Source organism: Sceloporus undulatus, chromosome 2 (assembly GCF_019175285.1).
Source record: "Sceloporus undulatus isolate JIND9_A2432 ecotype Alabama chromosome 2, SceUnd_v1.1, whole genome shotgun sequence".
In the NCBI taxonomy this organism is placed as follows: Eukaryota; Metazoa; Chordata; class Lepidosauria; order Squamata; family Phrynosomatidae; genus Sceloporus; species Sceloporus undulatus.
In genome coordinates, this window is record NC_056523.1 from 2,724,609 (window position 1) to 2,752,295 (window position 27,687).

At 43.7% G+C, this 27,687-nt stretch overlaps 1 protein-coding gene across 1 annotated transcript; it reads right to left on the reverse strand.

Moving 5' to 3' along the window:
- On the reverse strand, positions 1-24,856 carry LOC121923055 (zinc finger protein 420-like). Its single transcript, XM_042453179.1, has 5 exons — positions 23,598-24,856; positions 22,666-22,786; positions 19,420-21,181; positions 11,356-11,364; positions 1-1,221 (listed from the first exon to the last, which is right to left on the reverse strand). The coding sequence occupies exons 1-5, from the start codon at positions 23,757-23,759 to the stop codon at positions 270-272; spliced, it is 3,006 nt and encodes a 1,001-aa protein (XP_042309113.1). The 5' UTR covers positions 23,760-24,856; the 3' UTR covers positions 1-269.
- Positions 24,857-27,687: the final 2,831 nt, after the last annotated feature.

Here is a 27,687-nt window from a genome sequence, read left to right on the forward strand (position 1 = left end):
TTCCACCTGAACATTAAGAAGAAAGTCTTGATGGCAAGAGCTGTTTGATGGTGGAATATGCTGTCTTGGAATGTGGTGGTGTCTCCTTTAGGCTGGATGGCCATTTGTCTGGACTGCTTTGAGTGTGTAGTCTTGCATGGCAGGAGGTTGGACCGGATGGACTCTTATTGTCTCTTCCAACTATATGATTCTATTCTATGATTCTACTGATGGCAAACTTGAAAATAATCAGATCTATGGAAGATAAACCTGTAAATATTGAGGGCCAACTATATGGTTTCTCCACTGTGTGATTTTTTTTTATGTGAATGTAGTTTTGCGCTTTGCCTGAAGCTCTTTCCACATTTGATGCATTTATATGGTTTCTCCCCCGTGTGTGTTTTTTCATGTGAAAGCAGATGTCCACTAACACTAAAGCTCTTTCCACATTCCTTGCATTTATATGGCTTCTCCCCTGTGTGGGTTCTTTGATGTGTACGTAGATTACCACTCTCACTGAAGCTCTTTCCACATTCCATGCATTTATATGGCTTCAACCCTGTGTGAGTTCTTTGATGTTTAGTGTATGTTCCATGATCACTGAAGCACTTTCCACATTCCATGCATTTGTATGGTTTCTCCCCTGTGTGAGTTCTTTCATGTAAACGTAAACTGTGGCTATAAGAGAAGCTCTTTCCACATTCCACACATTTATATGGTTTCTCCCCTGAGTGCGTTCTTTGATGGGCATGTAAATGTGCACTCCGACTGAAGCTCCTTTCACATTCTATGCATGTATATGGCTTCTCCCCTGTGTGAGTTCTTTTATGTGAATGTAGACTCCTGCGACAAGAGAAGCGCTTCCCACATTCCATGCACTCATGTGGCTTCTCCCCTGTGTGAGTTCTCTGATGCTTAATACATGCGCCATAATCACTGAAGCACTTTCCACACTCCTTGCATTCATGTGGTTTCTCCCCCGTGTGGATTCTTTGATGTGTATGCAGATGCCCACTCTGACTGAAGCTCCTTCCACATTCCATGCATTTATAGGGTTTCTCCCCCGTGTGGGTTCTTTGATGTCTCTGTAAATTCTTCTTTTGACTGAAGCTCCTGCCACATTCCTTGCATTCATGTGGCTTCTCTCCTGTGTGAGTTCTTTGATGCTTAGTACATGATCTATTATCACTGAAGCCCTTTCCACATTCCTTACATTTATATGGTTTCTCCCCCGTATGCATTCTGTAATGCAAGTTTAACTGAGATTTATACTGGAATGCTTTTCCACAGACAGGACATTTCACCTTTCTTTTCTCTTCATGATTTTCCTGTGGGGTCATGAGTTCACAAATATCCTCCCCTACAGAAGCAGAGGGGTTATTTTGCCCACTCTCTGATTGGTTTCCTTTTTCTCTTTTCAGTCCCCTTTGAATTGCAAACTTCTTTTTGTCCTCAACAGTCTTGGTTGTTTCCCATGATAACACAGGGGGCTCCACAAGATTCTCCTGCTCATTACCTGCTTGAGAAAGAAGAAGATCCCATTAGGAGTTTAACACAAAAAAAACAGGATCTCAATAAGGATCAAGACCAATCACTGCTTTATCCCTGGCATTCACTCCATTTTTCTCAGCCAAGAACACCTATTGCATTCTGGCCAATTTCCCTCTTAAGTGCATTAAGATAAAGGGTTCCTTACTTGAAGAGGCAATGTTCCCATCAATTTCCATTCTGGCTTCTTTGTGAAGAGCCCTCTGGCACTAATCCAGGACTTGCCACTCTTCTTCAGTGGTGTACACAGCCACCTCTTCAAAGGAGACCAGGAGCTAAAAGTGAGAAAATCACAGTACTCTAATTATATCTCTTCCTAAAATGTTCCCCTACAAAACAAACAACTTGAGCAGTTCTCTGATTTTTTTGTATCTGTATGCAGGATTCATGACTTCACAAGAGAAAAAGAACTGTGTGCACAGCCTTCTTGCTTCACCTCTTTGAGATCTTGCCGTGAAATTGGGTATTTGCGGTATTCTTTTAACTCCACCTAAGGAGGAATGAATTTGGTCTTTGGTGCTACTGAACTGCCTTTGAGGGAAACTAAGGAGGGGAACTGAGGCCATTTTGTGGATCCCTACAGTTTTTCAGCTTCTCCACATCATATATCACCTCAGGGGGACTGGTGCTGTTGAAAGGTGATAGATAAATGAGTAAAATAAATAAACAATAAACAAACAAAAAGGTCTGAGTACTGTTGGGAAATGGAGTCAGTGCTCATCCTTATGAGGAAGAGATGATCGATGGGAATGTTTTCACGCTTTTGACAGACTTGGTTTCATTAAGGTCTTCTGACTCCTGTTTTTGGGAATGTTAAATGCAAAACTCACAAACAAATGGTTTTCCACTTTCACGTTTTGCTTTCCTTCCAGATCTATTTGCTTCTATTTCCAGAGTTGAGGAAACAGACAAACCATTGAAATAGAAGCAAAGAGACACTAGAATACTCAGATTCATGGATATGGCAGGAGCTAACTCCTTTCATCAGGCATTTCATCCCTGCAGGCACCAAAGTGGGATTTATTTATTTTTTGGCTTCTCCTCCCCATTAAAGAAGCATATTTGTGTGTCTTACCTCTTTTACCATCCTCTTTCTCCTTCGTGCCCCTTATTTCCTTTCTCTTGCTGCCTAGAAATATAGTGTCTAAATCAAGGGACGTACTAATAGTCCCACTCTATTCTGATCACTGGGTGTTCCAGATCAGATCATATTACACCAATCCTGAAAGATCTTCATTGGCTGCCTATGCGCTTCCGGGCGCAAATACAAGGTGTTGGTTATAAGCTATAAAGCCCTAAATGGCTTGGGCCCAGGGTACTTGGAGGACCGCCTCTCCCCATATAATCCGCCCCGCTCACTCAGGTCAGCAGGGAAGAATCTGCTAGAGGTCCCAACTGCATGTTATGCAAGGACCTCGCAACGGGCCTTTTCTATCTCGGCCCCAAGATTATGGAATAATCTTCCAGATGAGCTCCGCTCTACCACATCTTTAGAGACCTTTAAGAAGAACCTTAAGACCTTCTTCTTTTCTCAAGCCTTTCCCCCATGAGATGTTCCTTCATGTTTCACCCCCTCGATTTGACGACCTTGTGATGTTTATGGATTCCCCCACTCAGCTGAACCTGCTGTTTTTATTGTTATTGTGACAGTTTTTAGATACTGTTTGAATTGTTTTTACCTTGATGTATTTTTACTTAAACTTGTACGCTGCTTTGATCAAACTGGAAAAGCGGGATATAAATAAACTATTATTATTTATTATTATTCTGCTCTGGTCAGGCCCCACCTGGAATATTGTGTCCAGTTCTGGGCACCACAATTTAAAAAGGATGTTGAGAATCTGAAGTGTATCCAAAGGAGGGCAACTAAAATGGTGAAGGGTCTGGAAACCATGTCCTATGAAGAATGACTTAGGGAGCTGGGAGTGTTTAGTCTGGAGAAGAGAAGGTTAAGAGGTGATATGATAGTCCTGTTTAAATACTTGAAGGGATGTCATATTGAGGAGGGAGCAAGCTTGTTTTCTGCTGCTCCAGAGACTAGGACCCAGGGGCAAATCTTTCTAGGAAAAAATGGACACATTCCTCTTCACTCTAAACACATTTGGGCATTTTTAGCCAATATTTAGGCATTCCAAGTCCCACAACCCCAAAGCTAAGAGGAGGGAAACATTTCCTGCCTACTCACAGGATAAAAGTCCATGCCATGCAACATTTCACAGATGAAAACTTGAACATGTGCAGCCAAGGAGTAATTTAAGTGGAAACAGGGATATCTGGCACCTTAAATTGAACAGGAAATCCTGACTATTTCCTGGGATTATGTCTGAAATGGGGCACCTGCATCCATTATAATTCTACAGGCTTCAAACTGGGTAAATTAAAGTTTAATATGTCGACAAGCTCAGGTCTGGTTCAGGGTGGTACAGGGGCCATGGCCTGGCATCTCATTTCTACACCTGCATCCCAACAGTTGAAAAAGAGATTCCATGAACATTAATTTGTTCCTTCAGCATCTCTCCAAGAAAGGCAAAAGGGCTTTACCCAAAGAGGCTAGCTTCCTTGTATGGAGCCCTCTAGCCTGGGTCCAGGTAGGGTTGCCATAAGGCAGGACCTCCAAACTGGGACAAATGTAGGGCAACATTTTCAAATGTAGGACACATTTTTAAAAAAATGGAGGACACATGAAAAAATTGATAATTTTTTAAAAATGTTAATGTAAATGCATGTTTCTTAGGCATGCTCAAAATGGAGGACATTTTGGCATTATTCCTAGACAGAAGGCTGAAATGCACTTCTCTTTCTGGCCAAACACCCCCCCCCAACCCCCTCACCCCCTCTTTTTCCCAGGTATGTCTCAACTTAGGAGGGATTTATGGGACAGATCCAAAGCCTTTTTTCTATTCTAATGGGGGCAAAGCCTTGAGAAGCCCTGGACCCCTGAGAAGAAGAGAAGGGGGGCTTAGAGAGAGGAAGAAAGAGAAAAAGATGAGGAGGGGGAAGAAAGGAAGAAAAAGGAGAGGAGGAAGAGGAGGGGAAGAGGAGGAGAGGAAAAAAACTGAATAACAAGAAGAAGAGAAGGAGGGGAAAGAGAAAGAGAAAGAGGGGAAGAACAAAAAGCAACTTGCTTGCACAGCCCTCTCTGCTTGGAATTTGGTGTCAGGAAAAAGCTACATGGGATATATAGTCACAAGAAATATAATATGTATATGAATGTATTTGAAAGTAACATGACACAGCAAAAGTTATTGAATTGTCACACAGGTGTTGTAAGTAATGTAATTAGAAGGTCCTGAAAGCCAAGGACATATGAGGCAATGACAAAGTGAAAAGATGCAAATTGATATCACCTGAGAGTCATTGAGTGGACAGTAATGTATGATGCAATGTGAGGTCTAGATTGAGCCAAGTATGGTATGTCAATCATAATGTATGTACACGCCCAGGAGGTGGCAACTGTATAATGAATAGAGAGACAAATGTCTATATAAGCAATAATGTATGGCAATACTTTTTGTGGGTATAGAGGAGTATAGTAGCGTGGGTATTGAGGAGTATAGTAGTGTGAGTTTTGTGAGTAGTGAATTGTTTTGTGCATAGTGTATATATTAGAATAAAAGTAGATCTTTTTCAAGAAGACTACTGTGTTGACTGGTGTCTTGAGAGCTGAACAAGAACCAGCAGACTGCAGAGAAGATTGGAAGACATCTTCAGCCAATTCTCAGAGCTACTGGTCAAACTGGTTGTTCTTCCGCTGACCAGGGTGGTGAGAGTGAAAGCCAGGAGAAGAGCTGCAACTCCCATCATCCCTAACATTTGGAGCATGCCCAAATAAGGAAGCAGAGGGCTGGCCAATAGAGGCAGGGCAGTGCAGCAGACCCCGCCCCTGCTGGTTTCAGTCGTCCTGCTGCTGCTGCTCCAGGCATGTTTCACAGCGGCAGCACTCTATAGAAGGCAGGAAGCAGCCCTGGGAGCTCAGAGTTGGGCAGCCACCCGGGGCGGGGGCAGGACGGGACCGAGCACGCCCCCCCAGGGGGCGGGAAAGTCCCGCCCACCACCGTGAAATGGCAACCCTAGGTCCAGGAGACCCCACTTCTTTAGGGGAAATTACACAGCTACCTCCTCAAAGTAGAGCAGGAGCTGAAAGGGGAGAAACCAAAAACTTCTGTAATCACCAATAATCCCTCCTCATGTACCTCAGTATGGGTCCACTAGACCTCCAAGATCTTCAGGAGAGGTCTCCTTCTCTGCCCCCACCGCTTTCTCAGGTTCATACAGCAGGAACTCTGGGAGATAAGGCCTTTTGGTGGCTATTCCCTGACTTTGGGAGACCAGGGGGGCTCCTTCTTACTGTCCTTCCATCGGCAAGTACAAGTATTTTTATTCCTTCAGGCATTTACACATTGCAATGAATTTTCAATGGTGTCCTATGTTGCTTTGTATGTAGTCTTTTAACAAATTTGCAGATGACACCTGTGATAATAGCCCCAGCAGATCCTTTAATTTTCCCTAGTCTCCTGGGTCTCTCTTCCCATTCCATGCAGAGCTGAGTGATACCCCTTGAGATCCTCTAGTCACACTGCCACCACCCAGTGAATCTATAATGAATTCCTCTTAGCACAAACTGGGACTTGCTAAGGACTTATAGTTTCCTTCCCTTGCTAACCTACGCAAACAACAACTGAGTTACGGCACATGTATCGGAATATAGAGAGAGCAGATACTTTTAAAGAAAGTGTTTATTCTAACTAGACAGAATAGAGAAATAAGGTATCATCCATGCAAGGCCTCCTTGCCTTGCATAGAATCACAGAGTTGGAACAGACCGCTAGGGCCATCCAGTCTAACCCCCTGCCATGCACAGAATACATAGCTACAAGATGTTCATTTCAGGCTAGCCAAAAGATACACATAACAAAAGCCGCCCTAAATGCTCTAGCTAACACATTCCTGAACTACTCACTCAGAGAGTCCTTGATGGGTTTTGGATGCGAGGAGCTGGTCCCCATTGCCTAGCTCCTCTTGACTCACAAAACCACTTGGGCTCAGAGGCTTTTTAAAAACCTCTGTTGGAAGGTTCTTGAAACTCCAGGTCCTGCTCAACTGATTGGCCAGTTGAGCCTTAGGTTAGCTATGATGTAAATCTCATTAGCATGTACCTCCCCCCAGCTTAACTCTTTGTTGTCTGAGAGAAGTTCTCAAATGACTGGTGGCCCAGTCATTACAACACCTAATTAGGAGGAGTAGCTAATACTCCAGAGCATAGGATCAAAATTCAAGAAGACCTGAATAGATTAGAAAGCTGGACCAAAGCTAACAAAATGAATTTCAACACAGGGAAATGTAAGGTACTGCATTTAGGGTGGAAAAATGAAATACATAGATATAGGATGGGGGACACCTGGCTTAAGGAGACTTATACGTGTGAAAGGGATCTAGGAGTCCAAGGAGACCACAAGTTGAACATGAGTCAACAATGTGATGTGGCAGTTAAAAAGAACAATGCAATTTTAGGCTGCATCAATAAAAGTATAGTGTCTAGATCAAGAGAAGTAATAGTGCACTCTATTCTGCTTTGGTCAGGCCCCACCTGGAACATCTGGGCAGCAACTACTGAGGGTCCCAGGGGCTAGACTAGCCTCCACAACAAGGAGGTTGTATACCATCATCGCCCCGACCCTCTGGAACACGCTGCCCATAGAGCTCTGCTCGGCCACCTCCCTGGCCCAGTTCAGGAAGGAATTAAAAACCTTCCTGTTCCGACTAGCATTCCCTGACACAGGCTCCAGCTAGTCTTCCCCCCCCCCCCTCTGACACCAGTAGTAGCTGGTTGAAGGGGTTTTAATATTGATTTTAATGGTCTTGCTGTATTTGTATTGTTGATGTATTGTATTTGTTTGGATCTGTTGTACACCACCCTGATCATAGGAAGGGCGGTATATAAATAAAATTATTATTATTATTATCTGCTGGAAATGAACGTGTCACAGTAAGTACCCAACGTTCATTGGGCGTCACAATTCAAAAAGGATGTTGAGAACTAGAACTCCCAGATCCCTTTCACATGTAGTTTCTTTCAGCCAGGTGTTCCCCAACCTATAGCTGTGCATTTCATTTTTTCTACCTAGATGTGGTACCTTACATTTCTCCGTGTTGGAATCCATTTTATTAGCTTTGGCCCAGCTTTCTAATCTATTGAGGTCGTTTTGAATTTTTATCCTGTCCTCTGAAGTATTAGCTAGTCCTCCTAAAACAAGGTGACCGTCAGAAAATTTTAGAAAAGGCTTGGATCTGCTTTTAAGGTGTATAAAGTTAAAGGTATTACCCCTTGACAAGGCCTATCAAGTCGGGTCCAACCGTGGGGGGCAATGCTCATCTCCGTTCCGCTGAAGAGCCAGCGTTCTCAGAGACTACTCTCTGGTCATGTGCCCAGTATGACTGCACAGATAGCTGTTACCTTCCCACCGAAGTGGTATATATTTATCTACTTGTATTTGCATGCTTTTGAACTTCTAGGTTGGCAGAACCTGGGCCTCAAATTGCCAACCTTCTGATCTTCCAGTAATCAGAATTGGTATCTTAACCACTAAGCCACTGCATCCCATATATATATATATATATATATACACACACACACACACACACACACACACACATATATATATATATATAGTGTCTTGCTTTGGGGGTCCCTCTGGTCTCCCTTCTCCCTGCAGAGCTCCTTCATGATGGGAGATCCTTCCTTTCTGTGGCCTGTTACAGACTGCCAAAATAAAGCTGCTTCGGGTCTCTTTGGAGGTATGCTGTTTAAATGATGCATGCATCCTAAGAATCCGGAAGCTGCACCAAAGCTGCACTCCGGTGCTTAGGAATGGAGTTTGGCTTTGGCGTGACCTCCGGACTCTTAGGACCCATGCATCATTTAAATAGCATACATCCAAAGAGACCCGAAGCAGCTTTATTTTGGCAGTCTGTAACAGGCCTAAGTGAGTCTGGGGAGGAGAAAGGGAGGGGCTCTGGATTCAGTAGACCCATTGAGGTCAATGAAACCATGTAGCCATGGCTGATTTAAGTTCCACTTTTCTCACCAGCCGTGAGTCGAGATCCAGCATCTTCAACAGAGTTTCCTAGCCTCCTTGGTGAATGAAGAACAAACCCTCCCTCGCAATCAAGAGTCGGGGTCTGAGCCCCTTGAGCCACTGCCTCCCCTTTTACCTTCTTTAAAGGTGTGTAGAGAAACGAAAAGGTCCAAATGCTCCAACTGGCTTGGCATACTACAGACCAGGGGTCCCCAAACGGTGCCCTTGAAGAGATTTTGGACTTCATCTCCCAGAAGCCTCAGCCTTATTAGCCAATAGCCTGGGATTCTGGGATCTGAAGTCCAAAATCTCTTCAAGGGCACAGTTTGGGGATCGTTGCACAGGGCAAGGTTTCCAGACCTTTCACCATTTTAGGAATAAGGAGTTAGGGAATAAGAAAGCATAGGACAAGATTTCATTAGAGAGGAAGGAAGGAATTAGCAAAGGGATATAAGAAAGTAAGTAGGGGTTGAATGTGATAGAAGCAGTGGCCCCCAAAGTGTGCTCTTTAAGGGATTTTGGACTTCAGCTCCCAGAATCCCAGACTATTGGCCGACACGGCTGAGGCTTCTGGGAGATGAAGTCCAAAACCATTTGGTGGGGGAAGGAGAATCTGGGGTCTCTCTTCCCAAAGGGAGCAGCAGCAACCAGGACCCCTCCCCAGGTGTCCCCCACAAAGACATACTGCTCCCCCCAAAAGGAGCCCCCTCTGCCTCCTTCCCTCAGTCAGGCTGCCCCTTCCTCCCCCCAACCCCCCTCCACCATACCTCCGCCTCCGGAGCCGCCTTTCCCCGAGAGAACAGAGAAAGAGGCCAGGAGAGGAGTCCCTCCCAGTCCTCCAAGGGTCATAGAGCGGAGGCTCAGATTCCTAGAGAGGCAGGAAGTGTTCGGGAAGGTCACGTGGAGGGGAGGGAGGGAGGGAGGGAGGGAAGGAGGCCCAGGGGCTGGAAGAGGCCAAAGAGGAGGAGGTGGCAAGGGACACACTCCCTCAATGGAGAGTAGTAGTGGAGGCTCCTTCTCTGGAGGCCTAGAAACAGAGTCTGGATGGCCATCTCTCAGGGATGCATGGCAGAAGGGGGCTGAACTGGGTGGCCTCTTGGAGTCTCTTCCAACTCTAGGACTCTAAGGGAGGGGACACATAGAGGGCAGTGGGCATCTTCAGTGGGGCTTTTTTGAGGGGAGGAGGCTAGCCTGTCTCCCAGATTGGGGGGGGGGGTTTCCCGGTTCCTGCCGCCCTCTTTGGGAAAGAAGACCCCCCCCCCCCCCCCCACAAGTCCAACGTGGGGCAGGGGGGGGGGGGGGAGGAAGAGAGCCCCCACTTTGAGAGCCTGGCTGGGAGAGGGATCAACCGCAACAATTTAGGGGGGAGGGGAGACACCTGGATTGACAGCAGTACATATGAAAGGCATCTTGGAGTCCTAGTAGACCACAAGTTAAACATGAGTCAGTAGTGTGATGTGGCAGCTAAAAAGGCCAATATGATTCTAGGCTGTATCAACAGAGGTATAGTACCTAGATCGAGGGAAATAAATAGTGTCACTCTATTCTGACTTGGTCAGGCCTCACCTGGAATATTGTGTCCAGTTCTGGGCACCACAATTCAAGAAGGATGTTGAAAAACCGGAGTGTGTCCAAAGGAAGGCGACTAAAATGGTGAAAGGTCTGGAAACCTTGCCCTATGAGGAACGACTCAGGGAGCTGGGGATGTTTAGCCTGGAGAAGAGAAGGTTAGGAGGTGATATGACAGCCCTAAGTATTTGAAGGGATGTCATATTGATGAGGGAGCACGCTTGTTTTCTGCTGCTCCAGAGACTATAACATGGAACAATGGAAGCAAACTACAGGAAAAGAGATTCCAGATCAACATTAGGAGGAAGGTCCCAGTCCACTGCTCCCTCATCAGGGTTCCCCAGTTGCAGCTATAATGTGGTATCTCACAATCTAGAAAACATGCAAGGTAAGCTGTGTTGGCCATTTAGTAAAATCAAACAAAAATCCACCAAACAGTGATACCTTTATTGACCAACCAAATTGACCACAATATACTTGTTGCAAGCTTTTGAAGCTCCACAGGCATCTTCATCAGGCAAGATATTACATACTGATGTTAGTAAGATACCTGCAGGTTGGTTTGGTTTGGGGTTTGGGTTTTTTTTGTTTGTTGTTTGTTTGTTTTGCATTTTGACTGGATTGGCATGTTTTACCTTCACACCTACCAAAACGTTCCTGATGCAAAAACAGGGAGACTTCTTGAGGAATCCATTGTTCTCTGCCTACAAAGAGGCCTGTGGCCTCACAGGAATGTAGACATATTGGATTGCAAAAGAGGAATCCTTGTTGATATGCAAATGGAGTTTAAATTTCCTGGCCCAATTGCCTCATGGCCAGAAGAGGAGGAGCCAGCCTGCATGAGATGCCCTCTCCATACCATCCTAAGTAAGGGCAGAAACAACTAAATGCAGGCATCTTAGTAAAATAACATCCTTGGTGGGTGGAGGTATTTGGCTGGGGGGGCTCATAGGGGGACTGTTATAGGATGCCAGGAAGCCCAAATAGCCTTGAATGGCAGGCAATGTAATTTAAAAGCCTCAGGAGTAGAAAAAGAAGGAGGAGGAGGAAAAGGTTTCTGCCTCTAGTAAAGCTTAGCAAAGTGTGTTCTTTTTGAAATGGACACTCCAAACCTTCTAAAAGCCATGGCACCCAATGGGAAGTGTGTGTGTTTTCTGCTTCTCCTCACCCTGAAAAAAAACACACAGTATGTCTTTCTGCCATGATAATCACACACACACAAGCCCTCCCCCCCCAGCAACTTTACCCTCTTCCCTGAAATCATAGAATCATAGAGATGGAGGAGGCCTCAATAGCCATCCAGTCCAACCCCTGCCATGCAGAAACACACAGTCAAAATACACCCCCCCAACACACACACAGAAATGGCCATCCAGCCTCTGTTTAAAGACCTCCAAAGAAGGAGACTCCATCACTCTCCAAGGGAATGTGTTCCACTGTCGAACAGTTCTTACTGTCAGGATGTTCCTCCTAATGTTGAGGTGGAATATCTTTTCCTGTGGCTTGCATACATTGTTCCAGGTCCTGTTCTCTGGGGTGGCAGAAAACAAGCTTGCTCCATCCTCTATGTGGCTCCTTCAAATACTTAAACAGGGCTATCAGACCATTTTTTAACTGTCTCATTTCCAGGCTAAACATCCCCAGCTCCCTAAGTCTATCTTCATAAGGCATGGTTTCCAGACCCTTCACCATTTTAGTCACCCTCCTTTGGACCTGCTCCAGTCTCTCAACATCCATTTTGAATTGTGATGCCCTGAACTGGACACCGTATTCCAGGTAAGGCCTGACCAAGGGAGAATAGATTGGCACTATTACTTCCCTTCTGTTCATGCAGCCTAAAATCGCATTGGCTTTTTTAGCTGCCGCATAACACTATTGACTCATGTTCAACTTCTGGTCTATTTCTTTCACACGTACTGCTGTCAAGCCAAGTGGCAGGGATCTCAAAGAGGATCCTTGGCAAAAAATCTTTGATTAGCTACACAAGACCATCCTGGCAACCAGCACCCTTCCAGGGAAGGTTGAGAAACAGCCATGGCTCTTGAGATGTGCATATATGTGCATGGACCTCTTATTCTTTCCCTCCACCACTCCTCCTTTTGTGTCATGTCTTTTTAGATTGTAAGCCCAAGGGCAGGGAACCGTCTAATTAAAAAGATTGTATGTACAGCGCTGTGTAAATTTACAGCGCTTCATAAATAAAGGTTAATTAATAATAATAATAATAATAATAATAATAATAATAATAATATATGTATCCATATGGATCTGCCTTACAACAATTCTGTGAAATAGAGTGAGGCAGAGATAGAAACCTGGGCCAAGGTTGCCCTGGAGGTTAGCTGTAGACTGAACTTTATTCATGGCTCACAGGAAACTTGTACAATTTGAGCTTCCCACTTTTCTTGCCAGTTGTGGCATCCTTCTTGGGTTTGCTTGCATTGTCATTTACTCTTTATCAATGACTTGGATGACAGAATTGGGGTATACTTATCAAATTTGCAGATGACACCAAATTAGGAGGAGTACCTAATACCCCAGAGGACAGGATCAAAATTCAAAATGACCTGAATAGACTAGAAAGCTGGACCAAAGCTAACAAAATGAAATTCAATACAGAGAAATGTAAGGTACTGCACTTAGGGCAGAAAAATGAAATGCACAGATATAGGATGGGGGACACCTGGCTGAATGAAACTACATGTGAAAGGGATCTGGGAGTCCAAGTAGACCACAAGTTGAACATGAGTCAACAGTGTGATGCGGCAGCTAACAAGGCCAATGCAATTTTAGACTGCATCAATAAAAGTATAGTGTCTAGATCAAGAGAAGTAATAGTGTCACTGTATTCTGCTCTGGTCAGGCCCCACCTGGAATATTGTGTCCAATTCTGGGCACCACAATTCAAAAAGGACATTGAAAAAGTGGAGCGTGTCCAGAGGAGGGCGACTAAAATGGTGAAGGGTAGGGAAACCATGCCCATGAGGAAAGACTCAGGGAGCTGGGGATGTTTAGTCTGAAGAAGAGAAGGTTAAGAGATGATATCTGCCTTGGTCCAGGCCTCAGAGGGAGAGAAGAATGCTGGACCTGATTCCCTCCCCCCCTCACCATTCCCTTCTCCTTTTGTGTCGTGTCTTTTGTAAGCCTGGGGGGGGGGTGTTGCAGGGAACTGTCTGTATTCCCTCTATTGTAAACCACTCGAATTCCCAGTGATTGGGCGGTATATAAATAAAACCTATATTATTATTATTATTATTATTATTTATATATGATAACCCTGTTTAAATATTTGAAGGGTGTATATTGAGGAGGGAGCAAGCTTGTTTTCTGCTGCTCCAGAGAATAGGACCCAGAAGAATGGATACAAGCTGCAGGAAAAGATTCCACCTCAACATTAGGAGGAACTTCCTGACAGTAAGGGCTGTTCAACAGTGGAACACACTCCTTCCTCGGAGTGTAGTGGAGTCTCCTTCCTTGGAGGTGTTTAAGCAGAGGCTGGATGGCCATCTGTCAGAAATGCTTTGATTGTATCTTCCTGCATGGCAGAATGGGGTTGGACTGGATGGCCCTTGAGGTCTCTTCCAACTCTGATTCTATGAGTTTCAGTGTTCTAGTCACAAGTCAAAATATTAAGACAATTCCAAAGTACAACCAATTTGTTTTGAACACATAGTGAAGACATTATTTCCTCAGAGTTAACATGGACAAGAAAATTGTTTCTTGGCAAAAATCACGTTGCCTCATGTCAACAGACAGAACTTCGAAATACTAAGTTATTTTTACTGCAACTCCCAGAATTCTCCAAACATGCCGTTTGAGGGATTCTGGAAGCTGTTGTCCCCCAAATGCAATTTTTTCCAAGAAATGCAATCCTCATGCCACCACAGTTGCTGAATACAGGAATGGCAATACCCATAATCAATGGTCAACTGATAAGATTAAAATCACTCATGCCTCCTTGAATGCTTTTCTATTTAAAACATGGAGGCAGTGTTTGCTGAAGGTCTCCTAACAATAACAGAATGTACTTCTTGTAGCTTCTGTGGGTCCCAGTTGCATTTCTAGGAAATTATATATGAGAGCATTATCTTCAAATGTGCATGCATTATGTTTTCCCATATTTGTTAGTCTTGGTGTTATTTATATGAATGGCATCCTCTGTGCAGTTTGAGTTTTTCTTATTTGAAATTATCTTATCTGGATAGCCATCTGCCACATATGTTTTGACTGTAAGTTCCTGCATGGCAGGGGGTTGGACTGGATGGCCCTTGTGGTCTCTTCCAACTCTGATTCTATGATACCTTTTCCCTGCTTCCAAGGCACATGCTGTGTTTCCCACAAGGTGCAGGAAAAGCTTTGATGGTTTCCATGGATGAAAAAAATCCCAAAAGTTAAATGGGTTTTACACTAAAGTGTCAATGCATCAGTGGGACCAGGAGACTATCTTGTTTTTATGGCTGGGCAGGCAGGGAAATGGAGGAGCATGGAAGGGAAAAGCCCAGGGAATAGTATCTGGCTGTTTCAGCAATTGTCTTCTTTTGTTTCCTCTTCAAGAAGAAATGCAAAGGCAGGTAGAAGGAATGTGGCATATTTAGCATAACCCATCAGTGCTTCTCCTGTGTTCAGCCTAAGCCTGGCACGTCCTTGGTCAGCAGGAGCCCAACACTGGTGCAATTTTATTTTTCTTGGGTCATCTTGATCCCAAAATGTGTCTCTGGTCATCTTGATCATCATGCTAGAGAATCATTATGAAAATCCCATATACAGCCAGAGCAGGTATAGGGTGTGCTAACACTAGTTTCTTTAAACGTTTCCCACTTTTCTTCCTCTTTGAAATTGTCTGCAACCCTGCCTTCAATATCTCACCTAAGACATTCCCACAATGTCTTAGGTGAGATATTGATCTTTGGGGATGTCTTAGGTGAGACAATTCCAAAGAGGAAGATTTCTGACTGGGATCTCACCCAGTGTTTCCCTGAAAAGGAGAGATGTAGTAATGAACTGTGGATTTTAAAAAATCAGCTTTCTTGAAGTCCATAGGGCCTGTCTGTGTTTGGCTTCCCCTTTCCTCTGCATGACAAATCCCAAGAAGACATGGTCAATCCCACCAAAGGATACCACTATTTCCACCCCGTTGATTAGTCTATCTTTGCTAGTTAGGATCAAATCAAAGCTAGCTGAACCCCTTGTTGCTGTCTTCACTTTTTGTAAAATGAAACTGAATTTCTAGCGAGGAATGTGATTTCCAGAAAAAATCAAGTTGTCTGAAGTCTCCCATTACTGCACTTATCCCTTTGTGTGTGTGTATGAAAAAGTGGTCATTTGTTGTAGGAAGGCATCATCCAAACCTTCAGTCTGGCTGGGGGAGAGTCTACAGTAGACCCCTACCATGTTACCCTGCAGCTTTTCAGCATTATCTTTTTAAATGCTAGATTTGGGTCCATTTATTTTTTTAATGTATAGAAGACTGATTCCTCTCTGTAGGTGCAGATACATTTGCAGATCGTAAAGAATGCAACATGGTGGCACAGTGGTTAAATGCCTGTACAGTACTGTAGCCACTCACTCAAAACCATAAGGTTGCGAGTTCAATACCAGAGAAAGGGTTCAAGCTGGATTCAGGCTTGTATCCTTTGGAAGTCACTAAAATGAATACAGTACCCAGATTGTTGGGGGCAATTAGCTTACACTTTGTAAACCGCTTAGGGAGTGCTTAAATGCACTGATAAGCGGTATAGAAATATACCGTATTTTCCGGTGTATAAGACGACCCCCAACTTTTCCAGTTAAAATATAGAGTTTGGGATATACTTGCCGTATAAGACCAACCCTCTTCCAATGCACATCAAATAAAAATTTAAAAAACATCACTGCATTTACCCCAACTCGTTCTCTAATCTTGGCTTGCTTGCTTGCTTGCCTGCTTGCTTATCTCTCTCTTTCTCATCCATCCATCTATCTATCTATCCATCCATCTCTATCTCGCTCCCTCTCTCTCTTCCTCTCTCTCTCCCTCCCTCCCTATCTCTCTCTCTCTCTATATATATATATATATCTCATCTATCTATCTATCTATCTATCTATCTATCTATCTATCTATCTATCTATTTCTCTCTCTCCCTATCTCTCTCTCTCTCTCTATATATATATATATCATCTATTTATCTCTCTCTATCTCTCTCTCTTTCCCTCTCTATCTCCCCCTCTCTTTCTCATCTCTCTATCTCTATTTCTCTCTCTCTCTCTCATCTCTCTCTCTCTCTCTCTCTGTCTATCTCCTTCTCTCTCTCTCTCCCTCCCTGTCTCTCTCTCTCTCTATTTCTCTCTCTCTCGGCATCTATCTGTCTATCTATCTGTTTATATCTATCTACCTATCTATCTACCTATCTATCTATATCTCTCTCTCGCTCTCTCTCCCTCCCCATCTCTCTCTCTATTTCTCTCTCTCTATCTCTCTCCCTCTCTATCTCCCTCTCTCTCTCTCCCCCCTCTCTCTATCTCTCTCTATCTCCCTCTCCCTCTTTCTCTCTCTTTTTTTATTTTTATTTACCCCAGGCCTTTGCTGAGGCCTTCAAAGCCTCCCTTGCATGCAGGCAGTGTCCTGGCCTACTATAGGCCAAGTTTAGGGGGCCTGATGCCCACAAACGCCGGCTTCCAAAGGGCTCCGGAGGCCTTTGGAAGCTGGCAGGACAACCAGGTAAGTGCTCTTACAAGACGCCCCCCCAACTTTTGACCCCTTTTTAGAGGGTCAGAAAGTAGTCTTGTATGCCGGGAAATACGGTACTTGCTATTGCTGTTCTTTTCGAAATACTCACAGACTGCTTAAGGATCTGTTATAGCATCTTTCTAGCAGAGGAGTGATACAGGCTCTAAGATAGGGGTAGGCAACCTTTTTGAGCCGGGGGCCGGGTTGCTGTTCCTCAGACAACTGGGGGGCTGAAGCAAAAAAATAAATAATTAAATAATTTTAAAAAAAATTTAAATAAATAAATAAACCGGGACAAATGTAGGACAACATTTTCAAATGGTGGACACTTTTTTTAAAAAAAGTGGAGGGCACGCAAAAAAATTTGCTGATTTTTAAAAAAACATTAATATAAATGCATGTTTCTGAGGCATCTATAGACAATTGCCCCCCTTGCCCCTGCGCGTGAGAGGCCAAAGGCAGCAATCGGCAACAGGACTGGGCTGGGGCCGGTCCCAAGGCCTTGCCGGGCCGCATCCGGGCCACAGGCCGCAAGTTGCCTACCCCTGCTCTAAGAGATAATTTGCTTTTAACAATGACACAGGTTTTTTTGTCACTTCTCTTCCTTGTGTGCGCATGTCATTAATGCTTCTGGCTGGGCTTGTTGTTCTTTTATTTATTTTACTTTTAAAGCACAATGCACTGATGGGGCTATACAAATAAATGATGACACTAGTAGTGTGAGCCCTTGATACTCACTGGGGTTTGGTTCCAAGACCCCTCCAAGGATAATGCTCAAGTCCCATTAAATACAGTGTCCCTTATGTATATATAAAATGGCTAAATCAAGGTTTGCTTCTTGGAATTTATATATTCTAAAATTATTTTCAAACCATGGATGCTTGAATTAGTGGATAAAAAATCTGTGGATATGGAGGATTGGAATATAATAATAAAACATATAAGTAATACATGGGGTGAACTAGTGCTTGTTGATTTTTCTGGAATGTATATATATATTTGGAAGATTTTCAAGCACAGATATAGGATGGGTGACACCTGGCTGAATGAAACTACGCGTGAAAGGGATCTAGGAGTCCAAGTAGACCATAAGTTGAACATGAGTCAACAGTGCGATGCGGCAGCTAACAAGGCCAATGCGATTTTAGGCTGCATCAATAGAAGTATAATGTCTAGATCAAGGGAAGTAATAGTGCCAGTCTATTCTGCTCTGGTCAGGCCCCACCTGGAATATTGTGTCCAGTTCTGGGCACCACAATTCAAAAAGGACATTGAGAAACTGGAGCGTGTCCAAAGGAGGGCAACTAAAATGGTGAAAGGTCTGGAAACCACGCTTAAGAGGAACGCCTTAGGGAGTTGGGTATGTTTAGCCTGGAGAAAAGAAGATTAAGAGGTGATATGATAGCCCTGTTTAACTATTTGAAGGGACGTCATACTGAGGAGGGAGCAAGTTTGTTTTCTGCTGCTCCAGAGACTAGGACCCGGAGCAATGGATGCAAGCTCCAAGAAAAGAGATTCCACTTCAACATTAGGAGGAACTTCCTGACAGTAAGGGCTCTTTGACAGTGGAACAAACTCCCTCGGAGTGTAGTGGAGTCTCCTTCCTTAGAGATCTTTAAACAGAGGCTAGATGGCCATCAGTTGGGGATGCTTTGATTTAGATTCCCTGCATGGCAGAATGGGGTTGGGCTGGATGGCCCTTGCGGTCTCTTCCAACTCTTATGATTTTAAGCCGGGGTTAGTTGAATCTGTGGATAAAGAATCTGTTCATATGAAGGGCTGACTGTAAAGCCTTACTGAGGCAGATTACTGTGATGATATGCATCTGCCCATGCTAGCAAGGCCAGGTGGTTATCCATATATACTACAGGTCGAGGGCTTAAAGAGAGACTAAACTGGGGCACTGACCAAAAGTAAAAAAGAGCAGGAAAAGCACATTTTAAAGGGGGGGGGGGAAACATAAAAAACCAGGATGCTTTTTATTCCATGTTTAGGTCCAGAGGACAGAAAAATGTCAGCACTTATCATTTGACTCAGTGGACACTGTGGGTCCATATGGGGCCAGAAAAGGGAAGAAATGCCTTTTGAGCCTTACGTACACTGCCCCCCTCCCCCCAGAATTATATGACCATACAATTTACCTTCATGGTCACAACTAGCTGAATTTGACGACTAGCTCATTAATGCTTATAATACTGATTTTCCATAACTAACGACATTTCACAGACTTTGGATGAGCAGGAAAGAAAACAGAATGCTCCAAATACTTCAAAGGTTTATGATATAAACATTTAAGTACAACTTTAAACATCACACATTTTGAAGCAAAAATAGTATCAAAGGGCTTATAACAGTTTTATAAAACAGAATATAGACGTAATGTCCCTTCACACAAAAGTATTTCACACTTTCATTTTCCCTCCAGTATGGATATTCTATTGCCTCAACAAGGTTGAATCTTGAGCAAACCATTTCCCACACTGCTGGGATTTTTATGGTTTCTCTTCTGTATGGACTTCCTGGTGTCTGTGAAGGTGAGACTTGCGAGCAAAACATTTTCCACACTGCTCACATTTGTATGATTTCTCTCCTGTATGGACTCTCTGGTGTATCACAAGATGTGACTTCCGACTAAAACATTTTTCACACTGCAGACATGTGTATGGCTTCTCTCCTGTGTGGACTATTTGATGCCTCAAAAGGTGTGAATTCCAAACAAAAGATTTTCCACACTGCTGACATTTGAAAGGCTTCTCTCCTGTGTGGGCTCTCTGATGAGTCACAAGGTTTGATTTGTCAGCAAAACATTTTCCACACTGCGGACATCTGTATGGTTTCTCCCCTGTGTGGACTCTCTGATGCACCACAAGGAGTGACTTACCAGCAAAACATTTTCCACACTGCTGGCATTTGAATGGTTTCTCTCCTGTGTGGAGTTTCTGGTCAGCCAAAAGGACTGACTTGTCATCAAAACATTTTCCACACTGCTGGCATTTGTACTGTTTCTCTCCTGTGTGGACTCTGTGGTGTCTGTGAAGGTGGGAGTTCTGAGTAAAACATTTTCCACACTGCTGGCATTTGTATGGTTTTTCTCCTGTATGGACTCTCTGATGCTTCAAAAGGTCTGATTTGACAGAAAAACATTTCCCACACTGCTGGCATTTCTGAAGTTTCTCTCCTGTGTCGATTCTCTGATGCTTCAAAAGGTGTGGATTCCAAGCCAAACATTTTCCACATTGCAGGTGTTTGAAAGGTTCCACTCCTGTGTGTACTCTCTGATGAGTCACAAAGACTGATTTGCGAACAAAACATTTCCCACACTGCTGACATTTAAAAGGTTTCTCTCCTGTGTGCACTCTCTGATGAGTCACAAGGTTTGATTTGTCAGCAAACCCTTTTCCACACTGCTGGCATTTGTATGGTTTTTCTCCTGTGTGGATTCTCTTATGAGCCACAAGGACTGACTTGTCAGCAAAACATTTTTGACACTCTAGGCATTTGTAAGGCTTCTCTCCTGTGTGAACTCTCTGATGTTTGATGAGGTGTGACTTCCAAGCAAAGTATCTCCCACACTGTTGGCATTTGTATGGTGTTTCTCCTGTATGGACTCTCTGATGAGTCACAAGGACTGACTTCTGAGTAAAACATTTCCCACAGTGCTGGCATTTATATGGTCTCTCTCCAGTGTGAACTCTCTGATGGATTACAAGATCTGATTTCTGAGCAAAATATTTCTCACATTGCTGGCATTTGTATGGCTTATCTCCTGTGTGAACTCTCTGATGCCTGAAAAGGGTTGAAACCTGAGCAAAATATTTCCCACACTGTTGACATTTGTATAGTTTCTCCCCCGTGTGGATTCTTTCATGAGCCACAAGAACTGACTTCTGAGCAAAACATTTCCCACACTGCTGGCACTGATATGGTTTTTCTCCTGTGTGGACTCTTTCATGAACCACAAGATCAGACCTCTGGCCAAAGCATTTCCCACAGTGATGGCATTTGTAAGGTTTTTCTCCCATATGGATACTCTGATGCTTCAACAGTTGTGAGTTCTGAGCAAAGCATTTTCCACAGACATGGCATTTATATGATTTCTGTCCTGTGTGGATTCTCTGATGGTTCACAAGATAGGACTTCCAACCAAAACATTTTCCACACTGCTGGCATTTGTGTCGTTTTTCTTCTGTGTGGACTCTTTGATGATTCACAAGGACTGACTTGTAAGCAAAACATTTCCCACACTTATGGCATTTGTATGGTTTCTCTCTTGTGTGGGCTCTCTGAGGAAACACAAGAACACCTATAAAAAAGGACAGGGAGAAGAAGAGTGAATCTCAGCATTCAGAGAGGAAAGACCTCTGAAATCAACAATCGAGCTAATCCAGCTCAAAAAGGAAAAGAAAGAATCAAAGCATCCAGTCACTCTGTTTAAAACCTCCAAAGAGGGATTGAGACCCCACTTTCAGTGACAGTAAGGCCCGAGAGAGCTTCTCAGACAGAGATGGGCAACTGTGAGCGATTAGTAGGCCGAAATACATCCCAAGAGTTTCTCAGAGGGCATCCCCCATTGTACTACCTGGAAATTGTTTTGCTTCTAAATATCCACCAATACCTGTTAGGGAATAGGGAGGATGTTTTGCCCTTTTCTGAGCCATTTTAGGGGTGGGGAGGCCTTTTTCCCCAAGAGGAGGTTAGAAGGGCTGAAAGAAAGACTTTTCATCCTGGAGAGAAGTGACCAGTAGAGTGACACAGGGTTCTGTCCTGGGACTAGTGCTATTCAACATCTTTATCAATGACCTGGATGACAGAATTGGGGGCATACCTATCAAATTTGCAGATGACACCAAATTAAGATGAGTAGCTAATACCACAGAGGATAGGAACAAAACTCAAAATGACCTGAATAGACTAGAAAGGTGGGCCAAAGCTACCGAATTAAATTAAACACGGAGAAATGTAAGGTACATCAATAGAGTATAGTGTCTAGAATCAAGGGAAGTAATATTGCCAATGTATATTGTTTTGGTCAGGCCCCACCTGGAACTGTGTCCAGTTGGGGCACCACAATTCAAAAAGAATGTTGAGAAACTGGAGCATGTCCAAAGGAGGATAACTAAAATGGTGAAGGGTCTGAAAACCATGTTCTGTGAGGAATGACTTAGGGAGCTGGGGATGTTTAGCATGGAGAAGAGAGGGTTAAGAGGTGATATGATAGCCCTGTTTAAATATCTGAAGGGATGTCATATTGAGGGAGCAAGCTTTTTTTCTGCTGGTCCAGAGAACAGGACCCGGAACAATGGATGCAAGCTCCAGGAAAGGAAGAATGTCCTGACAGTAAGAGCTGTTCGACAGTGGAACAAACTCCCTCGGAGTGTAGTGGAGTCTCCTTCCTTGGAGGTCTTTAAGCAGAGGCTAGATGGCCATCTGTCAGGTATCCTTTGACTGAGAGTTCCTGCATGGCAGGAGGTTGGACTGAATGGCCCTTGTGGTCTTTTCCAACTCTATGATTCTAACCTAGTAAAATTGCTTTGAGATGTTTTGGGGGGTATTTTGGGGTAGAAAGCATTAACTGCCATGTTTCCTTCCTGCAGAATCCTAGGATTGGTAGTTTAGGGAGAGGTATTTATACTCAACTAGAAAGTTCTAGTGCCTCGCTAAACTACAAATCCAAAGATTTCAGAAGATGTTGCTATGACAATTAAAGTGGAATCATAGTATTATGACAATGTAATATGAAAGGGCCTTCAATCTCTGTAGGAAGAGCAATGAGTTCAAGCTCCTTACCTAAAGAAGACACATGCTCATAGTTTTCCATCATAACCTTGTTGTACAAAGATTTCTGGTTTTGATCTAACAGTTGCCATTCTTCCTCTGTGAAGTACACGGCGACATCCCCAAAGGTCACCTGAAACAGAAAAAAGCCCTCATCCAGAGAACGACTAACCAAACCTGGAAGAAAACACATGGTGCATCCCAAATATTATTTTGTCACTTTAGAATACAAATAGAGTGGGACATGTTTGAGTATTCCCCATTTCTTTTCCTTAAGTGCCTGGGTCTTGAAGAAAAGGCCATGAGGGAAATGAAAGGCTGCAGTCTGGGTCCATAATGAACTAGAAGTCATGTGAGTGAAGACTTTATTGAGCCTGTTCATAACAGGGCGTCTTGGAGGTCTCTGATTCATAGGTTTGTCATTTTGGACTTTCTGATCTGCATTACTATCTGGCGCACATCTAGGTCAGCCTCACCCAATCTGCAGATTTTTTAAAATTTCCAGCTACTATGGACAAGTTCTTTAGCAGAGAACACAGGATCCACTATACATTCTTGACAAAAATTAAAAAATTAAAATAACGAAAGCAACAAATTAAACAATTAGGAATTGCTGCCTTTCCTGATAGTGTAAAACCAGGTGCCAGAATCAGGTGTTTCCTTCCAACAAAATGGTGGACCAACTCTGCCTAAAAGCCTTGGGTTTGATGCTCATGATAGAATAGAACAAGTTCTCCTGAAGGACACTGTGAAGGGCCACCACTGGCAGGAAGTCCAGTCCCACCTCCCTCGCCCTGATTGACTGGAAGGGGAAGTAAGGACAAGATGGCAGGAGAAATTGGTCAACTGGCCACTGAAGGTCAGAGGATGATCTCTGACTATCCATCACATCCAGGACTGTAAAAGATGGCTCCATCACAAAGAAGGACAGAGTGAAGGTTAACCTGTTCCGATGTAATCTTTTCTGTAATTTCGTCCATGGAGGAGGAATTCAGTGTAGGTTCTTCTCTCTCCCTACGTTTGGAGCCCATCTTGGACCTATGCAAACCTGCAGAATATAAAAATGGAGGTGTTTTACATGTGCACACATTTATACAGTCACCCATGGATCACCAAAAAGACAAATGGTTCTGGAAGACAAAATAACTAAACTGAGGTTCTCACATTGAGCTTTTAAAGCCTGTTTGAGCATGTTCATAGTCAGATGTCTTAGAAGTCTCTCATTCATAGGGTTGCCTTAAGTTGAAGCCAACTAATCTTCTAATGGGTTCCTTCTTTATTTGTTTAAAAAACAAAATCCTTTTGAGCTTGAATTACCCAAAAGATTTAGCTTTCACTCAGGAGTAGAAATCTTACAATCCTCCAAGTGATGGTGGAATACAACTCCCAGCACCCCTTACTGATCAGTTATGCCTTCCAAGGGGCTGATGCCAGGTGTACACCATCAACATTTGGAGGGCCACAGGATGTCCACCTCAGTTCAAACAAAGTAAACTATATGCAGTGAAGGAAACAGAAGCAGAGCCCTCTTTCCTCAAGGTTTTGGAGGGAGCCTCAGATGAGGAGTGTGGAAATAGCTTCAGCACCAAAGATGGTCTTCTCTTACCTGAAAAGATCCCTATCTATTCACATACACACCCTCCCAAGAGCATTACTGTCTCTCAGCCTTCCCAGAAAGGAATTGTGTGCCAAGTGAGCATTTATTTGTCTAGTCAGTCTTTTTGCCTGGGATCCTGTGAACAGGGCCTGCCAGGGATGCAGATTCAAAGTTTGCAGAATGAAGAGAGGAGAGAAGACAGAATGAGAGATTGTCCCATATACACCATTGCTCCCATTTTAAAAGAGATGGAATGACTGGGTAGCTGCCAGTTCCATTGTTAGCTGGGTAATGGTACAGCCTTTTGAGGCGATACACCTAGTGGAAAGACTATCACCCATCCCGTTGATGGGTTTTTATGGGGTTAACACAGTGGTCTCCAAACTTTTTCAAGCTACCATCCCCTTTCTTCTTGGGTGACAATCCTAGTGCCTCCCTATGCCTATTTCTTGGTATTAGGCTAGAGCATTGACCGTTTCCAAGGCAAGCGGGAAAGGAGGAGAGCCCGCACGCCAAGGCAAAAAAGGGGAACAGATGTACAGACTCTCCCCCTTTCCTTGGAAACTGTCAATGTTCTGGCCTAAGAGGGTGCTAGGATTGAGGACCCCCTACTTCCCTTTTTTTCTTTCGGGGCCCCCCCCCCCCCCGAGCTTTACAATGCTCCCAAAGGGCGCTATAGACTACTTTGGGAATCACTGGACTTTAACAGAAGATGTGCCATGTTTTGGGAAGCGGAAAAGGGATGTCAATTGGAGGTGGGCAAAGTGCCATCCAGGGGCCATATGTGGACTTCAAGGTTGTCTTTGAGCCCCTGCCCCCCACTTGCAAGGTCTTCCTCAGGCAAAACAAAGATGCCTTCCCTGCCCTGGGAGCCTTCAGGAGGAGCAGTTTATTTTTCGAAGAGGTCACAACAACACACACCTCCCTGCGCGCACACACCCAGTTTTACAAAATCAGAAATGGATTTCAGATCATGTTTGCCTTGTTTGGAGTGTCTTCCCCTTCAGGAAGTCTGCAAGTTGTGCTGGAGAGTCCAGGGGATAAAATGTTTTCCACTTTCCCATTTTAATTTCCTTCAGGGTCTCTTTACTTTACTTCACAGAGAGGTAAGCAAATCTGACTATTGTCTCAAAAATCTCCAAAAAGCCTTGTGGTGTCTTAATGATCAAGAAATAAATCTCAACAAGACCAAAGACTTTGAGATTTAGGGCCATAACAGAGTGTAGAAATAATCCATGTTGAGACCACTTTAACTGCCCTGGCTCCATGCTAGGCAATCCTGGGAACTATAGTTTTGTGAGGCATTGAGCCTGCTCTGCCAGAGTTCTTTGTTTGTTTGTGTCACAACAAACTACAGTTCCTAAAACTCCCTAGCACTGAGCCAGGGCAGTTAAAGTGGACTCAAGATAGATTATTTCAGCAGAATGTTTTGGCCTTTAGGTCAGAAAAACAAGAAGAGGATGTGTGGTCTAAGGGCTGGATCTGGATCTAGTCATTTGCAGTAAAACAAAACAAACAAACAAACAAAAAAACCCAAGAAGTTATGCTGATCAAGTCTGAATTGCCCCATAGATGTTGAAAGAACTGTTCAAAACATGCACGAGAAATAGAGGACAAGGCAAATGCTGGATTAAAAAAAAGCCAAATTCCTATTTTATAGTGAGGAATTACCTTTCATTCACAAAGGTGTTTTCTCAGATGGTTCCTGGGGAAAGTCTGCACAGAGCCTGAAGGTTGGGTTTTGACTTAGCCTTACCTACTGAAAACAGGGGGAGTTAAATCAGGCATGACTTTAATGGGACAAGTCTAAGCAGGAGGGGGGAGGAAACAGTAGGAGGAAGGGGAAAATCTCCTTCTTTTTTTATAAGGAAGGTTCATTTTCAAACACTCATTGCTTCTTTATAATATGCTGTTGTTATTCTCTGCCTTAAAGTCATTTCCGATTTATAGCTATGGTACTTTAAGGTATGAGGTTTTCTGAGGCTGAGAGATTGGGTTTCCATGGCTGAGCAGGGAATCTAACCCTGGTGTCCAGAGTCATAGTCCAACACTCAAAGCACTACACCATACAAAGTTAGCTAACAGTAATAAATTTTGACATTTATACAAAGGTGATTAAATACCAGATAAATTTTACTGAAAACCCAGGTTAGTTATTGAATATTTAGATGCTTTCCTTGTGTGTGCATTTATTTTATACATTACCTCACTCCCTACTTTGGGATGCAGGGCAGTTTACAGCATTTTAATTTAACATACTCATAAATTTAAAGCAGTCATTAAAACCTTTTAAATGCCATCCTAATAATTCTATGGAACATTAAAAGTCCAGCCCCTCCTTTTGGATCCAGTTAGTCATTAAAGCCCTTTCTGAATGAAAAGGCAGATGGGCAACAAGGACCACAGTCAGGGAGTCAGCTTAATCCCATTGGTGAATCTCCTGCACTGAACCTTCCAGTATCCACAGGGCCAGAAGGAGGAAGGGGCCCTTTGCATGAAGACCCTTCCATGCCCTCTGAACTGAGGACAACAGCTGCAACATCAATGAAAGTCTTCATCAATAAAAGTATAGTGTCTAAAACAAGGGAAGTACACTATACTCTGCTTTGGTCAGGCCCCACCTGGAATACTGTGTCCAGTTCTGGGCACAATTCAAAAAGGATATGTCCAAAGGAGAGCAACTAAAATGGTGAAGGGTCTGGAAGCCATGCCCTGTGAGGAACGCCTCATTATTATTATTATTATTATTATTATTATTATTATTATTATTAACCTTTATTTATAAAGTGCTGTAAATTTACACAGCGCTGTACATACAATCTTTTTAGTTAGACGTTTCCCTGCCCTCGGGCTTACAATCTAAAAAGACATGACACAGAAGGAGAAGGGAGCGGTGGAGGGAGAGGGTAAGAGGTCCAGCAGTTCCTCTGTACCTCCAAGGCCTGGACCAAGGCAGAGGGACTGGAGGGAGGGCTTGGCTTCATAATGGATGGTTAAGCTTCATCCAGGGAAAATACATACTCTCAAGTAGGATAATACATAAACAGGCACCACAAGAACATCAAATAGTAAGCGACAATTATGCAATGCCTGGGAAGGCTTCTCTGAACAGGATGGTCTTCAACTCTGTTTTGAAGCTGGTTAAAGAAGTGATGGCTCTTGTTTGTGGGGAAAGAAGGATCCAGGAGTGAGGGGCAGTGAGTGAAAAGGGGCAAATCCGGGATGGGGGCAGAGGAAATCCTGGGCTGGGACAGGAACCCTTGACTACCAGAACAGAGGGCCCTGGTGGGAAGATGAGGAGAAAGAAAGTCTGATAAGTAAGGAGGGGCCAGTCCATGGACGGCTTTGAATGTCGACAGCAGGAGCTTATACTGAATGCGGAAAGGGAGAGGGAGCCAGTGAAGGGATGCCAACACAGGAGAGATGTGGTCAGAGCG

Bases quoted from the DNA above. Each gene is read 5' to 3' on its own strand.
- LOC121923055 (XM_042453179.1), bottom strand. From the start codon at position 23,759: ATGGGTGACTGTATAAATGTGTGCACATGTAAAACACCTCCATTTTTA. The intron at 22,787-23,597 runs GTTAACCTTCAC...TTTCTGTTTCAG, and splicing joins AAAAGATTACATCGGAACAG to GTGACCTTTGGGGATGTCGC. The intron at 21,182-22,665 runs GTAAGGAGCTTG...CCTTTTTTATAG, and splicing joins TGAGCATGTGTCTTCTTTAG to GTGTTCTTGTGTTTCCTCAG.